General features: G+C 42.6%; 1 protein-coding gene across 1 annotated transcript in view; it reads left to right on the top strand.

Moving 5' to 3' along the window:
• CFAP69 (cilia and flagella associated protein 69) overlaps positions 1-27,813 on the top strand; it is a 1,486,345-nt gene that overhangs the window by 474,059 nt on the left and 984,473 nt on the right. The window contains exons 8-9 of the mRNA XM_069648365.1: positions 6,222-6,399; positions 10,418-10,541. Of these exons, the coding sequence (XP_069504466.1) occupies positions 6,222-6,399; positions 10,418-10,541 (302 nt within the window). The remainder of the gene's footprint in view (positions 1-6,221; positions 6,400-10,417; positions 10,542-27,813) is intronic.

Raw genomic sequence — 27,813 nt, forward strand, 5'->3', positions numbered from 1 at the left:
TCTGGGAGTTCGCCTCATCACTGGAAGAGTCGGTGGAACTCATTCTTGTTTGGTATGGAGAGAGATCTGAATTCCCTTTCTTGTTCATCCTCCTCAGTGCTAGTTTATACCATCCCTTCCCAGAGTGGGGCTTCATATTGGTGCAGTTACATGCTACCTGGCAGCAATAGTCATGTTAGAGGATGCCAAACTAGCTGTCCTACTTTAGCATTTCCACTTTTCTACATTTCCTGAGGGGTCTAGTGAATAGTTGCTCCCTAAAAAAAAATGTTTAGTGCTATCCTTGGATTGGAATGTAGTACTCACATTTCCTATGGGGTCTCCTTTTGTGCAACCCATTCTTGCCCATCGATTGACTTTCTGTTGGCCCTTACAACAACCAAGAGTGAGGGAATTGCAAGCACTCTCAGTAAAACTTGCTCATTTGTATTTTTCAAGAGTGGCTTCTGAGTTTCACCCGAGCCAAAAATAAATCTACTTGTCTTCTACCCACCTCCTCATCTCGACTCAGAGGACCTTGTAGCTAGGTCCAAAGATTTTAGAAAAGATTACCAACGTCTTGTAGCTTTTGCAGGCACAAGGAAGACCCCTGCCATCTCTAAGCACACCTTATCGAGATGGGCAATTGACATGCATTCCTGAGTGGTATAGGTTGTTAGGCAAGGAAGTTCCCCCAGCTCTTGGGGCTCACTGAACTAGGGGGGTTTCAACATTGCAAACAAGGGTTTCAGCTCTGCAGAATATTTTCATCTGATTGAGTTTTCCTATCTCACCAACTCCTCCCACCTGCTAAGTTATCCGACTGCTGCAGAAGTGTATCTAAGATGAGACATCTGTGAAAGAACTCAATCCATTAGAATAACAAATGACTTAACTTAGGTAATGTCCTTTCTGGTAGTTGGCTGCTCCCACGGATCCCTCATCACCCTTTCTACCTACCTCGCATACAGAGAGCTTTTGAAGAGGCAGGAGGAAGATCATATGCCTTTTGTTTTCTATTCTTTGATTCTTATTCCCACAGCTGGGGATAAAAGAGTGGAACTGCGGTCATGAGGGTCGTATGCCCTACATATGTGCTAGACACTAAAATTTCCGGAGCTAAGGAGTGGACCATTGAACAAGCTTTGTCCGTGCCTAACACATCTCCCCTGTATGATTAATTTTATTATTACAGTATTTATTCAGCTTGAACCTAGCTTTGGGAAGCAACAGCACTTTACAAGTTAGAGTTGGAAGTGCGCAATGAGTGAAGCATATTACAAGGGATCAATACATGGGAGTGGGTAGATGACAGTGGGGGTGGCAGAGGGTGGGCAATTTGGCAGTAAGGGATCTTCAAGCAATCATTTGAGGAAATAAGGGACATCGGATTGCCCAGTCTCGGGTTAGGTGGGGAGTACAGTGCATGTGGACTTGATGTTAGCGGAGCCATTAATTGAAGAGGAGGGTTTTGAGTTCCTTCCTGAAATGCAGAAGTGAGGGCGCAAGTCTCGTGTTGACTGGGAGGAGATTCTAGAGTCTGGTGACATAGACAGAGAAGGGTTGTTTCCTGGTTCTTTCCTTCCTTCACCAGCCGAGTCCAAGCCTGCACATGTTCTGCTTATGGTCGAGTGTAGGCCTCTACAGCTTCTCAGTGAGGTAGTCTGTGACTTGAGGGCAACAGCCTTGATGATGCAGCAGGACTTCAAGGTGATATATTCTTGCACGGGAGCCAGTGCAGTCCGATGTGGGTCGGAGTGATGTGGTCACATTTTCAGTGTGCTTTGACGAGTTGTGCTGGTGTCACCCTGCTGGTGAAAGAATTCTGAAACCAGCTGCCACTGCCCAATATATGTCTTAGATTAGGAATCTGTGGAAGTAGCCATAGGTCAGAAAGCATATTACCCAAGATAATTAAATTGTTCTCCAAAACCTAGTTTGTCCTGGACTTTCTTGAAACTTGTAAATATATTGGTGCCAATAGGAACACCTACCCATTCCAACCAAACATATTCCATGACCTTCTTCAAGCCACTGCAAATGTTTTGGGAATATTCTCATATCTTTCGAGTCGGTGATCCCTTAGTAATTTGATTCCTTCAGAAGGTACAGCAAACACTTTGATAAATACACAATAGAATATTGCCCTCACAATATTTTCTTAGAAATATATAGGGCCTAATTCACAGACGGTTTTGCAATGGGGTTTTGCCATTATAAAACGCTTCTGTGAATTAGGCCCACACTCTTTATATTGGCAAGGCACAAGGAAAAATCGCTGTGTTTACAGGCAAGTAAAAGCTGTGTAAGATAAATGTGTACATTTACTTTAAAGTCTATAAAGGTTATTTTCAGTTCTGAAAAGTGTTTTTTAGGGGAAGGAGATATCTTCTAAGAAAAACTCTTTGGGCCTCGTTAAATGTTTGATGGTATGGTAAAGTGGCGGTAATTCTGTACACAATTTCTTTTGTGGCGGTAACCGAAATATCTCAATTTTTACTGCACCACCTTAAGGAAATCATCCACTGTAAAATCCAAAAATGGGTGCATTTTACTGTGGTGGAAATATAGCAAAAGAAAATCCTCATGGATTTATACTGCTTGCGGTGATTCAACTGCACTGATTGCCGGTTTTGGCGCTAATTTCTCTGAATTACAGAAAAGTTACTGCCTAACTTCTAAATAGGCCAATCTGAAACCCTACACACGTAAACCTTGCTCTTTGCAGACATTGCTCGAGCTCCCAATGCGCTCTCTTTCTCTCTCTCCCTCTCTCCCTCTCACACCCTCCCTCCATCTCCTCCCTCACTCTCTCGCCCACCCTCCCTCCCTTTCCCTCCCTCTCTATTGCCCTCTCTTGTCAAAATGGTGGAGGCCGTTTTGCCCAAAGGACAGCTGCAACCAGCCTTGCTACATGACTAACAAGGGGGCGGATGAATCCACCCTGAGGTTCTCTGGGGTTCCTTATGTGGCACCTCTTCCTTAGGTGCCCTAAGGACTTTTAAGGCAGAGCACAGAAATACAGAGCAACTCTCCCTGGAAAGCTTTAGATTAAGCCTGGTTGGAAGGAAAGGAGGAGTCATAAACAAAAGAAACCACCAAAATATGCAGGGGTGCGCCACATCAGGCAAACGAGGATTTTCCACCGAACACTGAGGAGGCATCCTATTTTGTGTACACTCATGTGAAGAAAGTTAGCCTAACGCGCTGCAAAGTCATTACAGATATTACCATGCTCCCCCTATTCTATGTTTCTCAGTAGCTCCTTTAGGTCTGTCTCTGGGGGATATCTGAAGAACCATGTGTGTGTTGACATATGATGTGATATTGAATTGTAATTATATTAGTAATTGGGTAACATGACTGCTCCAAACCTTCTCTTATGTTAATGTCCGACTTTGCACTCCAACATTATTCTACAGATGCCCGTTCAGTCCAGATATTCCCTCCTGCTTTGCTGTGATTGATTTTGTGCCCTTTCAAATGTACCAATGCTATTGATTCATGGCGTAAGAGGGCTTGACCAACCTCCTTACAGCACTAGAACTACCTTTTTGTAAGTTTCACAAAAACGATTGCATATCTTTTGTTTCCTTCTTGCATATCGGTTGGTGTGTCTGTTGGGATCAAATCACTGGATGTTGGTGGTTACGTGTGGTGAGAGGGGGCTATGGCAATAGGTTTTGATTTGCTCTTATTTACTAGCGGTTGTGGGGCGAGCTATGCATGCCTCATTCATATGATCATAATTAAAGGATTTTTCAAGGGGTGTGACAGTTACAGATCTATGTCGTATTTGCTCTTGCTTTACCTGAATGATATGTATAGCTCTCAATAAAATCCAGACACTTTTTCTGGAAAGTGAGAGGATGAATACCCTGATCAAAGGCAGGAAAGTATTAGTGTAGAGTGAGATTGCTCTAATTTAGAAGACACGTTATTTTGGTGGGGGCATTCTGGCTTGGCTAGAGGAGGGGCAATTCCCACTGGTTTGTTTTTGGGGGCCGGGGGTGTGCACATGGGGAGGCAACAGATGGCACCACCCGGGAAGGGCCTTGGGTGGTTGGAAACAGCAGGGAGTAGTACACTGTGTGTTCCAACCACCTGATTGGCTGATCACTCTTCTCTGGGTGCGAATTTGACTTCCGTGTGAGCTACATTTTCACTTTACTGAAATGATCTCTCATCACATCGGGTACTTTGAATGGTTTTAGACCGTGTTTCATTTGTATGCACCGATTTATGAACTCCAGAATGTTTCTAACTGTTTGAGTTCATTTGCACAAAGCTGCTGGTAGTGTGATCCTGGACACTATTAGATTGTTCATCAACAACAGATGGCACCACCCGGGAAGGGCCTTGGGTGGTTGAAAACAGCAGGGAGTAGTACACTGTGTGTTCCAACCACCTGATTGGCTGATCACTCTTCTCTGGGTGCGAATTTGACTTCCGTGTGAGCTACATTTTCACTTTACTGAAATGATCTCTCATCACATCGGGTACTTTGAATGGTTTTAGACCGTGTTTCATTTGTATGCACCGATTTATGAACTCCAGAATGTTTCTAACTGTTTGAGTTCATTTGCACAAAGCTGCTGGTAGTGTGATCCTGGACACTATTAGATTGTTCATCAACAACCCCAGGCACACCTTGCCAATCCACCTGTTATTAAATGTAAATATTCAAACGAGCCGACCCCACCCTGTTTCCCTGAGGGAATTGACCCTTGCTGACTAATCACAGTGGCTCATTTTCTAAGTCCCTAGAAAATGAGGGTACTGACCATGTTTGCAATTACGAAGCGCAAAACAAAGGTGGTGTAATCGTCCGTACGCGCCTATTTCTGCAATTTCCAATAGTGCCAATAAAGTCAAATGCGTGTGAAGCATGGCATGCAGCCTTTACAATGGATTCTCACGGAATCTGCCTGCTTTGTGATGGTGTAAAGTACAGGCAGCTTCGATAGCAATCCACAACTTTATGCCAAAATCAAAATTGTCATGCTGGCGTAAGTGTCACAATTAAGTATTGAAGTGAATGGGCAAGGGGTAAACAGATATTCTGTTCATTGTAGCTCCCCCCCCCCCCCACAGATGAATAAAAACCAGGTATATGGCATATGCGTTAATTAAATCAACCTAAATACTGAGTTAGACGACTCCCTATTCATTGCTTATAAGTTCAATTGTACTTGGGGATACTAGCAACATCTCTGTCCCTGCGCCTGGTTTCCTGGTTTGAGTTCGGTTCTTGCCCAATACCAGGCATACAATGCTTTTGTACAATGTTTAAGCATTTATTCTTCCGCATTCAGTGAACAAACCAGACCAGTGTGGAGACTGAGAGGCCTGACCTGTCTTATATAACTAGCTCTCGAGACATATCCTTATTATTCTGCACACCCAAAAAAAGCTGTCCGCTCCAAGAGACCGTGCAAATGTAAAACAACTTTGCTTGTACTGCTTGTACTGCCGGACATAGTCTGCTGGCATTCAATGTGTGCAGTTCAGTCCTGCCCATGCTTCTCGCCTTCCTTTTAGGCCTACCCACTTCCGAGTATTTTCCAAGCCTTGTCACATTCAGTGTTTTATGTGAACTTTTTCGTTTCACAAATTTCAGTAATATGTTGACACTTAGAGCTGGCTGCTCGATAATTATTTGCATTTAAATGAAAGAAATGGCAATGTACCCAAGGTTATGATAAAAGGTGGGTTTTAACAGCATGTCAAAATCTTGTGGAGTGGCCTCAACATCCTGCCAATCATCATCCTTCGGAGGCGGGTAACAGTGGATTAGCATTATTATCAAACCTCTCCACCGGGAAGTGTGCTGCACTCCCAGGGGCAGGCTGTGCATCTTTTTCCTTTGGCTATGTCTCGGGGACCGCATACCATTCCAGACATTCCAGAGCATGCCTTGGTTAACCTGTCATTGAGTGGGATGTGTACTGGTATTTGGGGCCCTCACCTGGAGTTGGTGGACTCTTTGGCAAGGGGCAAATTGTCTAGTGTGCAGCCCACCCAGTGGCAGTCTTCACGGAGCCAGCTTTGCCACATTGGTAATGGTGTGACTTCCACACTTAAGAGCACAGTTGCTAAAAAAGGTCTGTAGCGTGCGCCAATGGTTGCAACACAATTATCATAACCATTTAGAGCCTACATTAAACAACTGTTTTCTTATTGTATCGGGTAGATTCATGTTCCTTATAAGTACATTAATGTAAGTGTGTTTTATATTGTAGGAAGAAACTGTAACCTAATGATAAAAGGACACGCAGCGAGCCACGTCTGCTCTCACCTTAATGATCCAGATCCCTCGGGACAACTTTTATTTCGATCATCAGAAATTTTGTGGAATTTATTAGAAAATGGCTCACGGGAGGAACTTATTAATCAACTGAATAACATGGAGTGCATCCAGTAAGTGTTTTCTCCCCCCAAAATGTGTACATATGGATGCTGCATTAAATGTCTGTTTTATACGGTGCCTCCCTTTATCATGTGCTGAGCAGCATAGTTGCCCAGTTTAGAGGAGGTTCTTGCTTGTAGGAGTGATAGTAGAATCGCCCCATTCCCCATTGGTGAGACAGTTTGTAATTTCCGAGTTTTGTATAGTTCTGCAATGTCTCTTACAGACATTTTAGAACATCTTGTGTATGGGCCCCATACAGAATTGTATACATCATTGACCCATAGAAACCGCCAAAACTGAAAGGCATACAGGAAGAAATGTGTTGTGGCCGCCGAAGTGGAGGTTACAGGAACGTTTCTACTATGATTTGCTGTTCATTTTAAATGTTGAACGTTAGGTGGCTCTGTAAGTGATGCATATGAGCCAAGACTGTTGTAATGCGAGTGAAGAGGCATGGGATATGATATGGCATTATAACGCGCCTATATACAAGTGTTTCAAGGCGTGACGAGGCAAGGGAGGGGAACAGAGGGAAGACCGAGACAACGATCTTACTAGGCCAGGTGACATTGAGATCACACAAGTGCAGGGAAGGGGGTAGTACAGTGCATAGGATAACAGTGAGATAAATAAGACCCGGAATAATAAAAAGTGCGACCCGCAGGTGGCAAGTGCAACGGTAAGTGCAGACATCAAGCGTCAACTGATGGAATGTGAGGAGGAACACACAACTCGTGGGTGCTTTTCGTTCTTTGTTGTTTTACCCACCCTTTGACTGCCTATTGCCATACCAGTCCCTAGGGCAGTTCACACCCACTACCTGCCCCACACCACCAAAGTGACACCCCCTAGAATCTCATTGAGATAGCGATGTGCTTTCCCGAGCAGTCTTCGGAAATGTAATTGCTTAATTTCATCTATAAACCAGCTACTGATGTAATGAAAACGCCTTAGTCAAGTGGGCCTACAACCACTTGATTTATAAGCAATATTAGTGTTCGCGCACCTGTTCCTTGCAATGAATCCGTGTTAAAAACAAGCATTGGCAAAGCCAACAGTTTTGACTTTTGTGTAGGTATGGGATAGGCATTTGCCAGGTGCTTTAACCATTTGTCAGCTGTTTCCGACTTACGGCCTGGTAGTTCCATCATGGCAGTGCCTAAAAAATGCCCATCCCATGCATGCAGAACCGTTAACATTGTTGGATTTGCCATTGCTTCTTGTTAAAGTGGCAGGTCTACCTTATTTGGTCAAACAGTAGATAGATATAGCAGGTTTTAGGGGCATGTTATGTGAGCTATTAATCATTAGCTGTATATTGTCTTTAGTTTGAGACGGACCACGTTGAATTAGTTAATTTACCAAGTTTTAGAGTCTGTGCTTAGTCAAATAACTCCTTAAGTTCTATTTGGATAATTTTCTTGAAAATTAGATAGCTCTGTTGCTTGTCCGGAGTTAGAGGGATTTTTTCAAAGTTTTGATCAGTGTCCACCAAGATTCGTTCTCTCCTGTTGATGTGTCACTTAAACATTTGTTAGCAAATGGTTTATGACTTTGGGTAGAGATTCTGGTCGGGATATATATAGTGTGTGGTCAGTCTGTGTAAATAGCCTTGGACTTTAGTGCACACAATCTTTCACCTAGCCATTGTGCAGTTCCAATGCTCTGTGCATTTTTATACATTGGCAGGGGGCACACAAGCCATGGTGGCATAAATCATGGGGCGTGGCCAGCCCCACAGCCCCTCGATGTGGAATGCACAGGCCATTATCACTATGCCATTCCCCTCGAGTAGCACAAACTAGTCTGAACCATTGCACAAGTGGCTTTGACTAGTACAGAGGTTCTGCTTCCAAATGAATGATTTTGGGGTAGTCTTTTATAGATTAGTCAGTGGGGCAAAAGTTGTAAGCCTCTTAAAACCTGCCGTTCCTATGGAGGTGAGTTTGTAACTATAAACAAGGGTGCATATTCACAAAATACAATCTTGAAGGGACACCTAAAACCTAAATACCACTGAAATTAACCTGTTATGGTTGAGGTGCTACAACTTTCTGCTCACCACTTGCAGTCTCACACATGACCCCATTGATAACATTACTAATAACATCAAATGTGACATTTTGGCTCATATTACTGCTGCCCTGACGCCTTCATCCAAGCCACGTGTTTACCGTAGACCGGTTATGGCTTGCTTCAGTGCACACAGTGCAGTACTCCTATCCACAGCACATGACTTGTGGCAAAGCCTGCATGGTATGACCAGCAGTCATTCCCTATTGGCAATGCACACGCTACTCGCAGGACGTATCCCTCCACTATTCTCTGTACCCAGAATGTGCGCTGTCCATTGTGCTACCAGAACCTGGCCTTCTGCTGTAAGTGATGGGCGTTTCCCCTTTCCGCACTCCCACCAGCATACACAGTACGCAGTCTGACCCTGGGCATGCTGTAAGTCGTGACACTGATCATTGCTGAAGGTCTTCCAGTTTGACGACTTCTAGACTGTCGCTTTTCTGACCTCTTAATCCTTACCCAGTGTGAACCTTCTCCCCTTCCCTCGCTGCTTCCTGTTTTATCAATGTGTATCTTGTTCCATTTGTTGGGGTGCTTGGTACCCATTCATGTTTTCCCTTACTCCAACTGCTTATCAATCGAATTATAAATTGCCTTCTTCTTTCCATTATTGATCATCTCGATTTTTCTCCACATTGGGTCCGAATTATTTAACTATGCAATCTGAGGTGCTGCATCAAGACTCTTCCACTGCTCTTATTATATTCACGTTATGAGCAGTCCTTGAAAATATCCATTGCATGCCTGACTGCTCCCCCTGCCACCACTCCCCGTTGCCTATTTGTTGTGAATTTTTTCATGTATCTTGTGAACACGCTCGGTCTACCGAACTGGCAAGTATAGCAGAAATCTTTTTGAACGCTGCTTAACACATGTTTTTCAAATTTTGTGGCCACTAACTGTGTCCTTACAACTTGGCAGTGAAATCTGGTCTTCCTAGGGGAAGAGGTAATTCTCTGTCCCTTAACACTAATGTGTCCCTTAGAACATTACTCAAATGTACGTGTGTGAGTTTACATCTGTGTGTGAGTGAGCGCAGATGGTGTGAGGATGTTTTAAATGTGTGTGTCTGGGTGTTAATGGGTGAGTGTGTAAGCTTATGTGGGTGTCGGTGCACATGATTATGAGTGTATGTAGTGCAAGTACCTGTTCCAATAATGGCTACACCTGCCATGCGGTCGCAATACCTTAAATATTAGGAGAATATCAGAGAATATTTTGCCAATAAATCAACCGTAATGGTAGCTTCTCTTGCATATGATGACACTACTAGGCACAGTGTGCGAGGACACAGGCATTTCATTTTAATGCCGAACATGTTGCATGAGTAACTTGGCTTGAGTTGGCAGTACTTGAGACTGTGTTTTGGTGAATCAAGGAGTGTATGGGTGCTACTTCCCTGTGACTGTGAGATTAAGAAAGAAGTAGATGAAATCCGCTGATACCTGTAAATTACATTGCAGATTAAAGAACTTGAGCAACATTAGTATATCTACCAGATTGAGAATCCCGTTACCTAGACAGTGTAATTCATTTTGACACCAGTTGTGTAGAAAATTCCTAGCAAGGAATATCCTGTTCAATTATAGAGACAACCCTAGACCCTATAAGCAGTTTTCCCAACCACCTCCTAATAATAAATAGAAGTTGAACGTCTTGTGTCTCACTTTTTATTTATTACCATGGGAAATTGAATGAGTAAAGCAAGACCTACTAAAAAAAGAAAAAAGTTAAATAGTGTAATTAGAGTTTTTAAATAAGCCCACTGCTCTGCATAGCCAGAGAGGATAGGCGATAGGAAATTACACATGGTAGAGAAAATGGGAATTCAAGGGACTTTTGCACCGTGTGTCAATGAAAATGACTGATCCGAGTTTAATCAAGTTTCCACAAAACTGTATTTTGTAAGATAAAAACAAACATAACAATACGTTTGCTGTTATCTTTCAGTGCTTTGAAGGAAGCTTTTGGAAAACTTCTGGTAAATGGATATCGCCATTTTGACCATCAGCTACGAAATGATCTTCTTGTGATAGTCACGCTTATAGCTGAAAATCCTGGCATAGCAATGATTGTAAGTAAGACATGCAACTACTTTCCTTTGCAAACAACTTCGTATTGTTGACTAGCCCTGACCTAAGCTTTCCATGTACCTTTATCCAGGCAGTACTCTTAATATCTCATAATTGTGTGTCATCCATTGTATCCAGTCAGCCTACTGTTTGACTGGCAACCCTACACTGTGATTGCACAAAGCTCAACATACAAGATGGTGGTCATGCCTTTTTATGGAATCAAGGTACTCTAGTGGACTTAACTCTGAAAAAGTGGTGATGAGCATAAAAACTGTGTCGAAAATTATAGCGATTCGGTTTTTGAGGAGTTGCCATGGCACAGGATTAAGAACCAGGAGACCAAGGTGAATTCCAACACATGAGACAAACTGCTGAAACATTAGCACGTGATCTGGAAGATGGTAGACAATAGTTTCACCTCCAATTATTGGATGCAGTAATTGATGTTGCTGCATGCGATCATCTTAGTGTCTCTGAGGTATTTGGGATTTACTGCCATACCATCAGTAAAAGTGTATTTTCAGAAATGACATGCAATATTTTTCAAAATATGAATGTCCTGTTTTATTTTTATTTTTTTCAATTTCCTTATCTGGGACATGAAGCATGGATATGGTACGGTAGCAAATCATACTGCAACCGCCCCTTTTAAAATAATTTACTTTAGGGACAGTAATGTTCCATCTGCATTATAGAACAAAGTGGATGACAATATCGTCATCTGTGATGCCACATATTCACCTTCTCCACGTTTTTGTCCCTGAATTTGAAGGGATGTGCTGATGCATCCCTTCACTTTAGACAATACAGGTTTTATTTGCTACTGGTGTGAGGGTCTGTGACAATGTGGATGTCTTATTACAGAAACTGCTTCCATGTAATCCAAGCCGGACCATAAAGTCTTACTGACGTGGAGATGCAAGCAGGAAGTAAAACATGTAGCACCTTTCCTCTAACGCTGTTTTTCGTTCCCTAGGAAACGGTGGACGACGACGAGGAGGAGGTCGAGCCCAACGGTCTCAGCTGGGCGTATTAGGTTAGCGGTTGGAAGAGGAGATTACTAGAGTCCCGTTGCGCCGTTCCGCATAGTTAAGTTAAACGTTCAAAAATGTTAATTGGTGCCGCGTATCGTGTTGTGAGGAGGCGCGGACCGCTGCGAGTTGCTCCCGCCTGCGGAGTGAAAGAGAGAAAGAGAGACACGGACTTCACGACAAGAAGTGAAGGTTGGTGCCGCGTACCGTGTTGTGAGGAGGCGCAGACCGCTGCAAGCTGCTCCTGCCTGCGGAGTGAAGGAGGGAAAGAGACGGTCTTCACGACGAGAAGTGAAGGTTGGTGCCGCGTACCGTGTTGTGAGGAGGCGCAGACCGCTGCAAGCTGCTCCTGCCTGCGGAGTGAAGGAGGGAAAGAGACGGTCTTCAGGACGAGAAGTGAAGGTTGGAGATTCGGAAGAGGAGGAGCAGCGGATGAGCCTTCGTTCACCGATCGAGTGGAAAAGGGGAAGATGCCACTCAAAAGGTAACCACTCCGTATCATAAGGAGGAGTCAAGGGCTGAGAAGCATAGGGAAGTCGGTAAGGAGAGAGAACTGGATAAGTTAACCTCAAAAGGGGCAGGGAATTTTTAAAAGGGCGGAGTGGTATCAATAAGGAGGAGTCCAACCCTACGAACATTTTTTTTTGATCCGTAAGAGGCATTTTTTTTAAAAGAAAAAAACTTTTGAAGGGAAGCAGACGCCAGCAGTGTGATTGAGAAATATTCAAGCCAACTAAAGCTCTGCAAGTTTAAAGAGAGACAAAGGGTAAAACGCTCGAAGTCTGAGGGGAAAACGAGGACTAATAAACTTTATCAGCCTAGTTACGAGCTAAACAGAAAAAGACAAGAAGATCAAATAGAATAAATGGAAGATAACCAGAAATACAAGTAAAGAATAAAGAAAAGAGGCAAAGACAGAAGTAAGACCAAGATAACTAAAGAAAGGACATTAAGGAGAATTTCGAGTAGAACTTACCCTTATAAACCTGGTGTATCAGACGAGACGATCCTTCCCATGAGGAATTGTTGAACACGGAAGCAGAAGTATCCTTTTTATGGTTTTTCTGAAAAGAAAGAATTCTGTTAATAAAGAATTGGGCTCTCTTTCAGTCCAAAGAAAACTACTTACTGACTGAAGTCTCTTGATTCTTATTAATTCATACAATCTAACCATTAGAATTATCACAGGGTCTCAAATATTTATAGGTAGGTAAATATTTGTGGACATCCTGTGCAGCATTTACTCCAAAACATTCTTCCGAAGATTCTATTACTCTGATCCTCTAATCTAAGAGTACTTCGCAACGCTAAAAGATCTGCTGAAACTAAATGGAGCAAATCCCCTATAACCCATAACAAGGAAAACTTCTCTATTGATGCAGCCACCATTACCCACACTAAAAGAGAGATCTACAATACACAGATACAGAATGCCAAATCTGGAACCAAAGAGCTATTCACTATATTAAGACAACTGGAGTCACCTGTGCCGCCCTCTGATGACTGCACTGAAAACGAAGCATGGTGCGCCAACATCCAGAAAGCTCTCTCAGACAAAATAGGCCTACTTCAAAATAAGATTGAGATAAAAAAGAAGACACTTGCTCTTAACGCGCACTCACACAACATGCCCACCGTTCCTCTGCTTTCTTGCCCACCCTTTCACTTCTCACAAGTAACTACTGAAGAAGTGGTGAACATAATAGCAGCTCTTAAACCTTCTAATTGCCAGGGCGATACCTTCCCAGGTCCTATCATCAAGAAAGGGGCTAAAGAACTAGTACCCTTCATCACCAACTTGATTAATGCTTCCTTTACAAACTGCTTAGTACCCAAAAACCTCAAAGAGACATGGGTCATGCCGCTCATCAAAAAACCCAACCTAGACCCTAACATACCTACAAATTACTGTGCCATAACAACGGTCCCATTTCTCTTAAAGATTCTAGATAGAGTAGCATATCTACAAATCCAACAACACCTCAAAGTCAATAACCTCCTAGGCCTGCGACAGTCTGGTTTTAGACCTAGGTATGGAACGGAAACTGCCCTTTTAGATTTAAAAATCCAAATGGATGAAGCAAGAGACAAGGGCAACTTGGCCATTCTGCTCCTTTTGGATTTATCAGCGGCGTTCGACCTTGTAGACCATGAAATTCGGACTAAACACCTTTTTACCGCTGCAGCTTTTCCACCCTAATGCCACCAGCTGGATACAGTCTTTCCTCAATAAAAAACCACTAGAGTGTTCGCCCCCACAGCGGCGGCTGAGCCAGTTCCTATCCATTGTGGAGTCCCTCAAGGATCCTGTGTTTCACTGACGCTTTATAACATATCTACAAAGCTCCTCTTTGATTGTCTTGATAACATGAGTGTCACCTACACTAATTATGCAGACGACCCCCAGGTCCTTATTGCGCTCACCGGTTGTTATGAAAAAGATTCGGAAAAAATTAATGAAATCTAGCTCGAGTTTCAGGCATAGATGGCCACTCACAGCCTCTGCCTGAATGACGATAAGACAGAACTACTGATAGTCGGCACTCAAGTCAGGCTAAAGAAACTCCTCGACCCCAGGAACAATTCCTTCAACATTGACGGCAACGTCATTAAAGTTGCCAATCAAGTGAAAACATTTGGTGTCTATCTAGACTCCTCCCTCACAAACCTTTTTTATCCAGCAACAGCCGTCTCACTCTAGCGAGAGCCCTGATCTTGTACAAACTGTATTACTGTAATACTCTATTCCTAGGCTCTACTGATCATAACTTGAATAGATTACAAATTCACCAGCTTCTTCTGCCGGGATAAGAATGTCCAAGTGATGAACATGAAATTTACATGTGTTTTTCTCATATGTAAAATGCATGAACCTATTGATTGTTCAACCATAGATTTGCATCGTATTCCCCAGAGCCTTCCAAATCATCTTTGTACCAGGCCTACTTGACAGTATTGTTCCGAACATGATAGGTGTCTGAATTGATATATTGTTGTTCAAAACTATTCATATCTAGATGTGCATACATTCCATGAATATATTCATTTTTAGCAGTTTCATGCCATGCACGTCACTGCCATTAATGGCAGGATAGCACAGGGCAACACACTGGTCTTGGGAGCAAGACCACGCAGAGCAACAGAGGTTCGAATCCCGGATCCACGCTTAGAAACCAAACTCTCGTATGGTATTAGGCACGGTATAAAAAACAATTAAATAAATGGAAATAAACATTAATAACACAAAACCCTCCGTGTCGGTCTCCACTGAATTCAGCTGTTTCTTTAAGAATTTACAAACAAAGGTAGCTACATCTCTAGATCCAGACATATGAGAGGGGAAACTGTGTCTGCTCACTCCAGTTACATAGTTGCCAGCATGACCCATTCCAATCTTTAGGTTTGTTTTCCTTTGCATTCTGGGACTTGTAGTCTGAGTTTTATATTGGGGAAAAGTGGAACTACAAGTCCCAGAATGCAAAGGAAAACAAACCAGACTGGATAAGCACCTGCAGATTGGAATGGGTCATGTTGGCAACTATGCAGGTAAGAGCAAACCTTTCTTTGCTATTCGGATGCAAATTAATTTCTTGTAGAAATAGTATAGCCACACCATGCTTTTATGCATATGAAGATATATGGCAAACCTTTTTGTTTTATTTAATGTGTCGTATTAGCCATGCCATTAATGTTAATGGCAACAATGTAATGTTTGCAACGATTCTATTAGCACGCAGGTATGCCTGCCCTCAACATCACCAAACATGTGTCTCTGCCAGCCCTTCTCACGTAGGTTGGAATCATGCATGCACATTGATACTATAATACCTTGTCCTGAAATCTCTTTGAAGTAAACCCCAGCAGAATATGGACCAACGACTGCTGCATCAGTAGTATTCACGACTTTCCTTCATTACATTTGCAAATCAACCCCCTCAATCCTCCACCTACACAATTTTCTCAAACTAACCAGACGTTACCAAGAACTAACGGTTAAATTCATCATTGTTGTGCAGCTCATGTGGAGAATACAGCTGGGCGGCATGCTTCTTAGGCTTCTATGCTCGGAGCTTATCACAGTTACAGGGTCACTTCCACATTAAGAATATACATACTTTATATAGCATTTTAACAGTACATTCAATCAAAGTCATACATTTGAGCCCTCTCTAAAATATCCCTAGTGGAGATTGTCGTGATGAGTACTTGGTCTTTCTCAGAAAATCCTCTGTAGCTGCTGGATCTGTGAAGAAATGGGTTTAGCCATCTGCTACTATCTTTAGTTTTTCTTGAACCATCAAGGGATACTGAAGCCTAGTTTAATTAATGTTTCTCTCGTGTCTTTGTCACTTCTCCCATAGTTTCGCCTGGCTGTCCAAGAAGCACAGTGCATTATTTTCATATCTTAAATATAGATGGCAAGATGGCTAGGATTATTAATTGGGAATGGGGGAGGGCAGGGAGTCTTATTTGTAAAAGTCCAAAAAAAGAAAAATAAAGTGGGGATTTTCAGGATTTGCATTAAAGGATTCAGTATTGTCACGTAGATCCTCTGATTCCATGGTGTAGAGATGAAGGGAGCTTTTAATCAGCAAACTGTGTCCGTTCCACAATGATGTTTAACAGTTGTTGTCAAGGACTATGAGTAGCACATTTTCCTTTTCATTTGAATTTGCATGGACTCTTGGACTACAAGTTGGCACTCATTAGTTTGTCTAGATCTCGCTTCCAGCACTTCATGTTTTGCAATGACTTTTGTTAATCGCCTGTGACTGAAGTTTATTCACATTGCTTTGTATCTGGTTTTTGTCCTACTTGCCTTCAATCCTGTCTTTTGATCATGGCATCCTATCACCCAATTCTCAAGCTGCGTAGTGGTAGTGTCCCCCTTGAATGTTAATCCATTTTCGGTCCAGATTCCTTTCAATGCCTGCAACGTCTTTGCAATATTTGAGGGTTCTGTGGACTGTGGTCCCTGGTTGCCTGATATTGTCCACCAGTCTCATCCAACCCCTGCTGTTGCTTCAGTGCAGAGTTTGCGAAACCATCCAGTTTTATGGGTTCCCCATAATGAGGCTGGGAATACCGGTACTAATCCCAGCTTTCCTCTGCATAAATGGCCCATATGAACCACTTACCACTGACTTCCATGCAGGGTTTATTGTACCTGCTGCAATTCCTTATGTGTAATTGAATTTCTGGGAAATATTCTCTGCCTCACTCATCAGCCTAGACTCAGACATATAGCACACACTTTCTGCTGTGGAAAAGTATTGCATCATATACAATTGTGCCTCAGCAAGGTTGGTGTACACACATGGTGTGATTCAGCAATTTGTTTCCTTCATCGTCTGTCAGTGCACCCCTTTCTCACTCATCAACATTCATTTCCATGTGTAGTAAATGGATTGCTTGCAACTTTTCATGTATGAACCTTATTTACAACTAGTTTAGGGTGACATTTACAGCATAATGGCGGATTCAGCCATTTTAGTTCCACCTGGAGCAGGAACTATATCACATCATGAGTTCAAGAGAGCTACCTCACCCTCTGTTCTTTAACGGCCTTTAGTCGTTCTTAGGGGCCAACCCCTGCTCCCCCTCCTAGAGTAGCTGCTACTGGAGTACCCTACTGGCCCATGCACTCCATTTGAGGGTGGGGGTGAGGCTCTGATTTCACAGTTAGCATGCCCTTCTGGAGTACCTCTCTCTCACCTTGTATCTCTCCCCATTTCCACACCTGCAAGGACACCAAGACACTCCATTTTTGGAAATTAGTTCAGGGCCAGCTTTTGAGCACAGTGCAGGCATCAGGTGACTTTGTACTGCTCTTCCAGCAGCACTCCCAAAATTTATGTAGAGGATGTTTGTGTGGGAGGCACCCTCTGCAACCTTTCGCCATCTGGAGTGCTGCCAAACCAGAAGGACAGAAATATCCGGATATGTGGATGCATTCTCATTGTCTTTGCTTCTCTTCACCGATCTTCCACTGTTAATTCACACCAAGACAGTCTTAATTTTAAAAATATATTTTGGACCGGGCCGGAAGATTTCAAAAGTGCAGCCCTTTTGGTTGCCATGCTAATTCGACACCTGGCTAAGGCTACGTTTGTACGTCTGGTCATTCTGACACTTTAATGTTTTCAGATTGGCCAATAAAAGAAGTTGGTCAGTATTTAGCAACACAAACAATCTTTTCTCAGGTCTACGTACACTCATGATGTATGCGATATTTGCCCATGAATACAATTCTGTCATTAAGGCCACTTTTGTCTCCTCTCACCTGTTTCAATTTTAAGAATTTCAGAACAGTTGTGCAAGTAGATGCCGTACTGCTTTTCATCTTGAGTGTTGTACCCCATATCCAAGTGCTAACGCTTGGTTTTCAATGCTTTCACGTTTTTAGCTTTATCAATTCAATATCTTTCTCAGATGATGAACTTTTCACTGCATCTCTTGCTGAACTGTTTTTGCTTTACTTTGTTCAGAGGTGAAACGTATATGTTCTGTTATTGTGATTTATACTGTGCACCGCTGCCATTTTCATGGTCTCCAGGCGCCCATGTGCCACCAGCATAGCATTGGGTGCAAATTTCATCAACATTTTTAAGTAGTACGAACGGATTTATTGGGTAAATAGTCATATATGGAGCCAGTACTCTGCAATTGTGGTGATCTAAATTACGATGTTTTAATGAACTATATGACTATGCAATTACTGAAGGGTTAGGGACCAATCCTTACGATATAGTAATGTCTTCATCTTGCCGAGATTATCCATAAAATCACTTTTGGTCAAATCAAGTTAGTCCAATAAATCATCACAAAAATCAGAGAAGTGCTTCTATGACTGATTACCATTCCGCCTTTATAATAAGATTCAACTCCTCAAACACTGAGTCATGGATAGTGCAAATGATTTTATAGTAAAATGCTAAAAATTTAAAACGCGCCCTCCCGATGAGGGACGTTATTCCCAATTCATATTTGATTGCTGCTAATGGAAAAGAGCTACGAATTCTCAATTCTTCGCCAGATCAATCCTTCCAGTTTTTGGAGAAAATCTAAAATCCATAACTGTAAAACCTTGATACCATATAAAATATTAGGAACTGTTTAACCCGCAGTTTTAAAAGTAAAATTACCTAACACTTTCCAAACTTTATATCCACTTTACATATTTGATTACTGAGGGAAACGGCTCTAGATATCATCCACACCTTTTACTGGGTTTTATGGGGTTTACAAGTTATCGGTAACCCTACATAAATAAAATTGTCAACCCTCTCTGTCTGGGAGGGATACGCCATTGATAACTGGTCATAGTCTACTTAATTGTACATTGCATGATTTTGGTTTTAGCTGCGTTTATCTTCAAGCAGTTTGTTTTTGAAATCCTTTCTTGGTGAATCAAATGACAAAAACATTATCTGCGTAAGCCATCCATACTATTTTAAGAAAATCAATCTTTGGAGACGCAAAGGCCGCTGGTGCTAAAACACAAATCCTCTGTCATGGATGTATAAATAAAGGCAGGGAGCCAAAATGCAACCCTGCCTAACCTCAGTGCATGTGGGGATTTTGCGAGACAATGCTCCACCCTGATCATAACTCACTTGTATATTCGAATGCTTGTGGAAGCCAACAATTAGGCATAGCATACTGGAGGGTATGCCCCAACGATCAAATCTAGTCCACAATTGCCCCTCTATTGACAGTGTCAAATGCTTCAGACAAATCTATAGTCACTACATATACAGACCCATATTTTTTTACTATGCCTCATCTTGAATGCATTTGAGGATAAAGCTGTTGAGCTGGATCACCCTTAAATAAGATGTTAAACTATTGGGCCCAGGTGCCGAAGAGCTACTAATTTTACATATAATAATATCATATATTCAATTTTGATGGAAAGCTTCCAAATATCTCCCAATCCAGAGGTCATCAAACTCAGTCGAATCATAGAGACCTTCAGCCAAGCACATCACTTCAAAATGCTCTATCCAGGCTTGTTCGGATACTGCATTTAGTTGTTTGACCGGTTGACTGGACCCCATTTCATTAACAACTCTCCAAAAAACAGAGGCATTCTCATTATGTAAAATTAACAGCATTCTTTCAGCATCCTTCTGGAGACACTTGCCCCGATTAGACCTCAGCCAATTATTATACTTTTGTTTGACTTTTTCATTTGAACTACGGCTGTTGCAAGATACTTAGAGGCCAGTTTTCTAATCTCATTTCTCATGGCCCTCTTCTCCACAATTGCAGGAACATAGGCATTATATCTTTAAGGCCATCTGCCATAAATAATTCATAGCTATCTACACAAAAAATGAGGTATTTCAATTGCAAGGACATTTCTTTTAGGCATCTGGTGAGCTGAGTGTTATATCGTTAAACACAATTAGAGTTCCAGGAGATCCTATTGCCACCTGGATTGATGTATACACCTGGGGGTTCACACATATCCACTGTCATAATTTCCAACTCAAATTCCGTCGTAAGCATATTATGATCACTTCAAGAGAAGTCAACATTTCGCAAAAACATACATATACGAAGTAATAACTAATTTACAAATATATAATCTAAGGCAGACAAGGGCTCCCCTCTATGCCAAGTACTTTTACTTCGGGATGTCCCCGGATACAGCTCCATTCAACATATGGAGGACTACTCCAGAGAAGCAAGTTACCCAACCCAAACCATATTGTTGTTTATTGCTCATGCAGATAAAAGCTGGTAGTAAATCCACATCCATACTCACATCCACACAGCTAGAATTTAAATCCCCAGCAACAGGCATCAGCCCCCTACCTCATTAGCAAACCATTAATCCAGGGGACCAATACAAGCTAAGAATCATCAAATTGCGTGGGGCCGTAAACATTCAATATTTTAATTTGAGTTGCTAACACCCCCTCTGTAACATTAACAATGTTCATTAATTCCATCCCACAACAGGATTTTTTTTATAAAGTGTCAAGCTCCTAACAATTTTCCAAACAAGCCCTTAATAGCAGGCTGAAAGATAAGCATCAACGAAAGAGTAGTTGATCAACCAGGTTTCTTGCAGTAGGATTAACTTGTAGGTTTTCAGAATAGACCCCACTGTTGGATTAGTGAATACATTGTCACTCCCACATGTATTCCATGATACCATTGAGACCAACTCCCCATTACTAAACAGAAAGAGAGGGAAGCTTTGATTAACCCACACTAGTTTTAGCAAGTTTTAGCCAACCACAACCAATCCAAAGGAGTTCTAAACCTTCTGGGCATCCCTAGTGGAATGAACACTGGCCTCTAGAGTAATACGTTCTTTTGACTCATTTGAACACCAGACTCTATCCCCTGGGGTTCCCCAAGCATTAACCATTCGAGTATAAAATTGAATATCATGGGCAAGTTGTCTCGGTGGCTGGGATTCTTTTAAGATAATTAAAAAAAAAAAAGATTGGCGCCAATATCCATAACAGATGACTCCATCCTCAAAAACTCAACAAAATCCACACGATCTATGCCTTTGGTGGATATTGCTCTTAAGTTGGAGACTCCTGCCATGTGCGCCAAAATAGTCGATCTATTTCATATGTTTGTTTTCTGGAAGGACACTGTCCACCAATACCTTATTGATGGCACCAGGGTTGGCTGCTCTTATACCCGAATCCTGGCCAGTTTCCTGCTCTTTAGCCAGTCTTTTGGGTAATCTACCCTCCTGGATAAGAGAATGTACTCCTGAACCTATGAAACCCTTAAGAATGCTATATATGGGGACTTTTTCCGATTAGCCACATCACCATAAATCATCTTCCCCCAAATGAAAATTTGCATCAGCCCCCGCCAAAAGAAGTTAACTTGGATGCAAGACAATTATAATATACATCAGCACTATCTACGTCCTTGAATAAACATCCTACATTCTCCTGTGAAACCTCATTATTCCTGCCAGTATTATTCAAATGAGGTGCTGAATCGCAAGAGTTTGGTGTTGTGTAAGTATGAATGGAGATGGGTAAAATATGATTTAGCCTGGGACAGAGATAGTGGTGGAGTAGCTGAAATTAAAACAATATCATCCTGTGAGAGATGACATTCCACCTCCCCCACAATAACATCAACATTAGCATCCTCATTTCCATGCATTTCAAACACATTCCCCATGTCCAAGTTGGAACTGGTACGAAAATTCAAGGATCTAGTAAACGTCCTCGGGGATCAACCAGAGGGCTTCTTAGATTTCTTATTTTTAGGTTTCTTTTCTTGAGTAGCTTGTCCCTTATTTACTTTATTTCTAGTTGCCAAGTTATCTATCCTCGAAGGCCCTGCAACAGAGGTTTCTGCCAAACCAGGAGCCCTATTCCCTTTACCAGTTTCCAGTCCCAGTTGGATATGACTCACTTTCTCCACATGCTCCGAAATTAATCCTGTGACATCCATACCCATCGGGCCATGCAACGGGGAGACTGTACAGTTACTTAGACTCTGGATTCCCTGTATTACAACTCCCATGGAACTAGGGTAACCCTCCTTTTTCACAAAGGACCCCGCACGAGCGGCCTCAGTTGTGTCGGGAGGACAACCGTCATTTGGGACCCCCGGGGATCTCATGAACTCTGAGTGATTGCTTGCTGAAGAATTCTTTCAACCTATCTTGCACTCCTTTATTGTCAAGCTTAAATAATATAGATTCTAGCATAGTCGAAAGCAGCTAAGTTTCCATTGTAACACTCTCGTACAACGAGACCAAGATGCATAGAATTTTTCTAATCTCCTGTGATAGGGACTCATGCACATTGGGCATCGTGTTATCCAAATGTCTCACAATGGTTGATAGTCTCTTAGGCTGGACGGGTCCAGTTGTAGACACATACGAGGTAGCTGAAGAATCAGTCATTAGTGACTTTTTCTGAGAGTATCAGAGATGTGTCCAATAGGAATCACCCCCTGAATCTGAATGGGGATATCCGGGATGCTCAACACCCCCACTTCTCTAATGGGGACCAACTGACCCGAAACCCTGCATCCGCTGCTCTCGCCGACACTGCCTAACAAACCAGTCCGGACTGGACACCCCTTCTGTGCCGTCGTAAAATATAAGGTAATTTTAGCCTCTTTCCAGATTATTTTAGAGGCGACCAACACGACTGCTTAAGTTACCCTTCTCATCTGAACTAACATCCCTAGGTGAGGGAGGGAGGGAGGGGAGTTTAAGTTGCCAGCTTGAACACGCCAGAGTCGATCTGGGGCATTTTGTTGGTTTTTGCCCTACTCCTTCACTCATACATACAAAGAAAGGAACTGATAGAGTGGGGAAGTAACACTCACCCACTCCTTCACCACATTCCAACAGAAACAATGTGTCACCTCGGGGTGCCACCCTCAATGCTCCTCCAGGGGGAAATATACAATGTTAATCATGTGGCATTTTCATCAAGCCCTGTACGAAAAGATTTTGGAGGACAACCAGCATGACGGACAAGCACTGCTTGCCCAAGGAACAGGAGCTGATCACCTTTTTACCAATACAAGTATCTTATGACAAGCACTGAAATACACTCAGTCATCAACTCCAGCCCTGTTTCGAGATAGTCACAGTGCCTCACTCACTCACTCACTCACTCACTCACTCACTCACTCACTCACTCACTCACTCACTCACTCACACACAATCACACACACACACCCCTCGAAAGAAACCGTAGAGTAAAGAACCTCATGGCATACCAAGAGTCTCGAGCCGCACCTACAGCTTACTCAACCAAGGCTGCTTCTGGCACAATGGGCAAGCATGAAGTGTGATCCAAACTCCAGATTGAGTTATTGTAAGTAATTTCTGTTCTATTTAGTATTCTGTCACTTCAGTTCCGAGTTAGAAAAAACAAAGGGGGCCGTTATGATTGTTTTCCACACAAACCTGCTTGCACTGTTTGTCTTAGGCTGGCCAACTATACAAAATGGTTTCACAGGACACTTTAGATGTGGTAGCGCATCAGAAGCGGTCTGCAGCGTGCGCAGTTCCATACAGTGTCATTCACGCCCCCATCCACTTTTTTGGTAAATTAATGGCAGATTGCATTTTAACACATAGCCAGCACAAAAGAAATATATAGATGCAGGACATTCCTCTCTAGAGCTCTGTCCAGGTCCTGTGGGGCAAAATATATGCAAACATCCTAATTAGGACACAACAAGAAGCATCATCAGTCTTTGATACTTGGAGCCACCATGGGAAGTGAGTTTAGAATAAGCTGCCATGAGAAAATATAGTGGCAAATAACTTTGTGGTGTAAAATACATGCATGGCACTATTATTATATATGAAGCAACTCTATGGTCAATACACCATAAGTGAGGATTTTTTTATAATCGCTTATAATATCATTAAAATATACTAACGTAAGCTATGAACTAAATCACTTACAGGGACTCCAAATAAGACACAGTGAGATTAAATAATTTGCATAGGATCATACACTTTGGCAAGGGGTGTAAAAACAGTATGTGGGCCATTTAAGCAGTTAACCACAACTCTTTCAGGGTTTAGTTGATATAAATATTTATCAAGGCTTTGTTTAAAGAAATTCCTTGAAAATAACACACACAACGTAATAAACTAGCATGTCATAATAAACCAAGCTTACATTATATAAATTGTCATAGAAACATGTTGAAGAAAGAGTATGGCTTTAGCCTTTTCTCCATCCTGCATGGAAGGTCACAGTAGCGCCAGGCAAAGTATTGTGAGCCTAAACAATCTCCCTTGGGTTTTAAAACTAGGCTTGTCTCACACTGCATGCTGCATTACGCACCCTTGACATTTCTCATCATCCCCATTCACATTTCTTACGGGCCAAAGTCCCTGCTAATAGTCCGTCTCCCTCCTATCAATGCCTAATTGCTCACATTGCAATGATCTGTTGACACAGGGCAACATGTTAGGATGCTTCACAGACCTCTGGGAGAACCACTTTGCTGCCCTGCTGAGCTCCAATCTTCACAGGAAAGTCTGAGGAGGGCTAGAAAGGCTTTCATCAGGCCAGGGCCTCAGCGTCCTGCAAAGGGTGTCTGCACTGCACAGGACAAAAGCCATCAATATGCTGAAGTCCAGCAAAATAAGGGATGGTTGACCACCAGGTTTTGCCCGCCCCTTGCTGTTTAAGCAGTGATGGAAGAAAGGGTGGGCCTCTCACTAGTTTGTCTATCATCTTTTCTCAATCATTGCCTGCACGCTGCTTCTGTTTCGCTGGCATCCCGCATCACTAACTTGGGCCCTGGGGCATACCATCTGCAGTCTGATTCTCCAACGCCACAGCTATCTCAAAATTATAGTCAGGAATCATGTAGATGGTATTAGTGCAGCAATCAGCTTTGAAAAAACTCTAATTCCTGTAGCAGCTCCTCTCCTATCTGGTGTACTACCACTGCGCCAAAACCTTGAAAACTACATCAAAAAAGTTGTCTTTCAACCCTGCCAAGTGGCTGGGTACAACACTGTTATCATCAGATCCACAAACATTTGATTTTTGGTTCTTCATCGCCCAGTACTTCTTCCAGGGTCCAACACAACCCTGCCCGGCTGGGTGCGACCCCTCTGCAGTGAAGTATCCTGCCAGATATAAATCTGACTCTCCTTTCCTATCTTAACTGATCCTTGCAAGCTTGTGATTGAATGGTCTCTGGCGCAGAAAGGTGGTGTCCCTCTGCCTGCAACTCCCGATCCTGTCATCTAAATCCTGAATATAAACGCCTGAAGATTCAAAGAAGCATGTATTAATTGTCAACTGCATCAAACCTGTTCTGGGCATGGGTGCATCATGGCCCACGTGGACCGTGCTACCAGGGTAAAGAGGCAGAGTGTATCTGGATATTCTGAGACGTGAGACTGAGTGGAAGAGGGACAGCCATATAAAAGGGCAGCAACGACCTAAGCTGTTCTGCCTGTGTAAGGTCTCGCCATTCGTGGCATACCAGACCAGACCAGATAATGCATCCAGTGAAAGTGCTGTAGAACAAACTGGCTATGTATCCATCGCTGGTTGTGGAAACCTGCCTGCAGCCATGTCGAGAGAGAACCAACAGTTTATATGTTTAGTGAGGAAAAGATCAACAGTTAAGTCTGGCAGAAGCAGAATAGTGAACCAGATTTAACACTCTGGTTGAGGATTGATGCTTGTGAACTGTGTTTAAAGAGTCAGTCATTGGGTTTTTCCACCACAAAATTAACTTTAAAGGTCTGTATCGGAACAAGAGAAGCCTCCTTAAGGATTAAGAAGGCTCCTATTGTTTCCTTAGTTTATTGTAAGGGACGGAAATAGGTTTGGACACAGGACAGTAGACTTATTATTTGACAAGACATCCTGACAGTCCTTAGTGTTTTTGTTGAGGCAGGGCAACCCCTCATAGAAATGGGGCAAGATAGGTTTTTCCTTTTCTTTATTTTAATAATAAGTATTTGCCAACAAGCATGCCACCTCTGTGTCACTCGTACCTATGCACGCTTACAGTACATGTGGTAAGAAGTATGAACAATTTACTCAGTTGTTACTGTAATTCTCCAAAGGATATGGTGTACAGAGGTCACCTTTTTGCATCCTCTGTACTTGGTGGCCGGTTAAAGAGGGCACAATGGGGGTCATTACACGTTTGGTGGTATCATACCATTAAATCCAACGGGATGCCACCAAACTTTATACCAGTTACCGGCACTTGGTTCGGCGGTATTACCGCTGGATTACAAATGCCGGCAACAGTGGTAAATCCCCATTCCATGGAGTCCCCTTACTGGTTTTTGCCAGTAACAGGCCTGACTTACCTCAAGCTCTGAGCTGGAGGTAAATCGGGCACTTCCCCGGCAAATTCTTTGTTGGCTGGTGCGGTAACGTCCGTTATATACTGTAATACCGGCACGTTAATACCACACCGGCCAATTTGTAATGAGGCCCAATATGCCTTGTAAATTCCTCTGTGGGCCTCGCAGGTGTTGGAGATGGAGAGTTGTGTGGGCACACCCAGAAATCGATGAAGTACAGTAGGGTTGCCAGAATCTACTCTTTTTATCTCCAGAAGTGTGGAGGTAGACAAGGGTTTAACATAGTTTTGTATATTTTCATTTGGCCCTGGTATTGACTTTGCCACATGGTTTCTTCCAGCTGGTTAAGGTTAGAAAGTAGGGAGTGTAGGTCGCTACAGAACCTTTTCTTTGTCTCCTGATGGTAGCAAGTTTTGATGGCGCAGCAAGGCTTACAGGATAGGAATTGCTGCTTTTTATCCTCTTTATAGGAATATGGCTAGTAATGCATCACTCTGATGTATGCTGCCTCCATCAGTACAGTGACATTTTGTTGCCACCATCCATGACAATAGCGCCCGGTTAGCTACTTTTACAGCCAGTCTGTGACCCTTGGGCCTCCTTTTCGTGGTAGCTTAGGTGGTTGCCTTGCATTGTCTTACTATGTGATCTACCCGGCCTATGAAACTCCTAGCCCATAGATGGGGTTGTGATGCTGGGTGATATAAGCAGACAGAGCCCCTTTGTTTTCTGATTGTAGTAAAATGCATAAATGAGTATATCCTGGAGATAATTGCTGATTGTGGCGGAAGAGTGTGGAAGTATAAACATCCAAAAACTATCACAGAAATGTGGGAAACGTACTCCAGAAAATCTCTGATACCTTGGATGAAAATGGTGAAATGTGGATACTCGGCATACCATTGAATCCTTTCCGTTATTGCACTACTCAATTTTTAATGAATTGGGTGGGAAAATAAGGTCACACCACCTTGTGTGGGAGAGTTAGAGGGTAGTATACTGCACACCCTACTAGGTTTAATGATGCATATTTACTGCAGAGTAGCATTTATACTACTGTAACTGGTCTTTCTGTTGTGGAATAAGTTGCAACATCAATAGAATCACACACACACGTATTCATCAATTTGAAATAGTGTGGATGCGACAGTTGTGGTGGTGGTGGTGGTGGTGGTGGAGTGGAGGGTGAAGTATGCTATGTTTAAACGTATCCACTATCTTCTGAAGGTATTATCACATTTTCCTAAAGCACGTTTATGTAATTTTTTAATGTAGGATAATATAATATACTATAACATAATTATAGTGCAGCGGTGCTACGCTATAGTTAAGTTGCTTAGCATGATCCATAGGAAACCCAAAAACGTAATTGCTAAGGTCTTTTGTCTTGCACTACAGACAAAGCTTGTCACGCCCCTCTGC

This window comes from Ambystoma mexicanum, chromosome 2q (assembly GCF_040938575.1).
Source record: "Ambystoma mexicanum isolate Mex_15411 chromosome 2q, UKY_AmexF1_1, whole genome shotgun sequence".
Lineage (NCBI taxonomy): Eukaryota > Metazoa > Chordata > Amphibia > Caudata > Ambystomatidae > Ambystoma > Ambystoma mexicanum.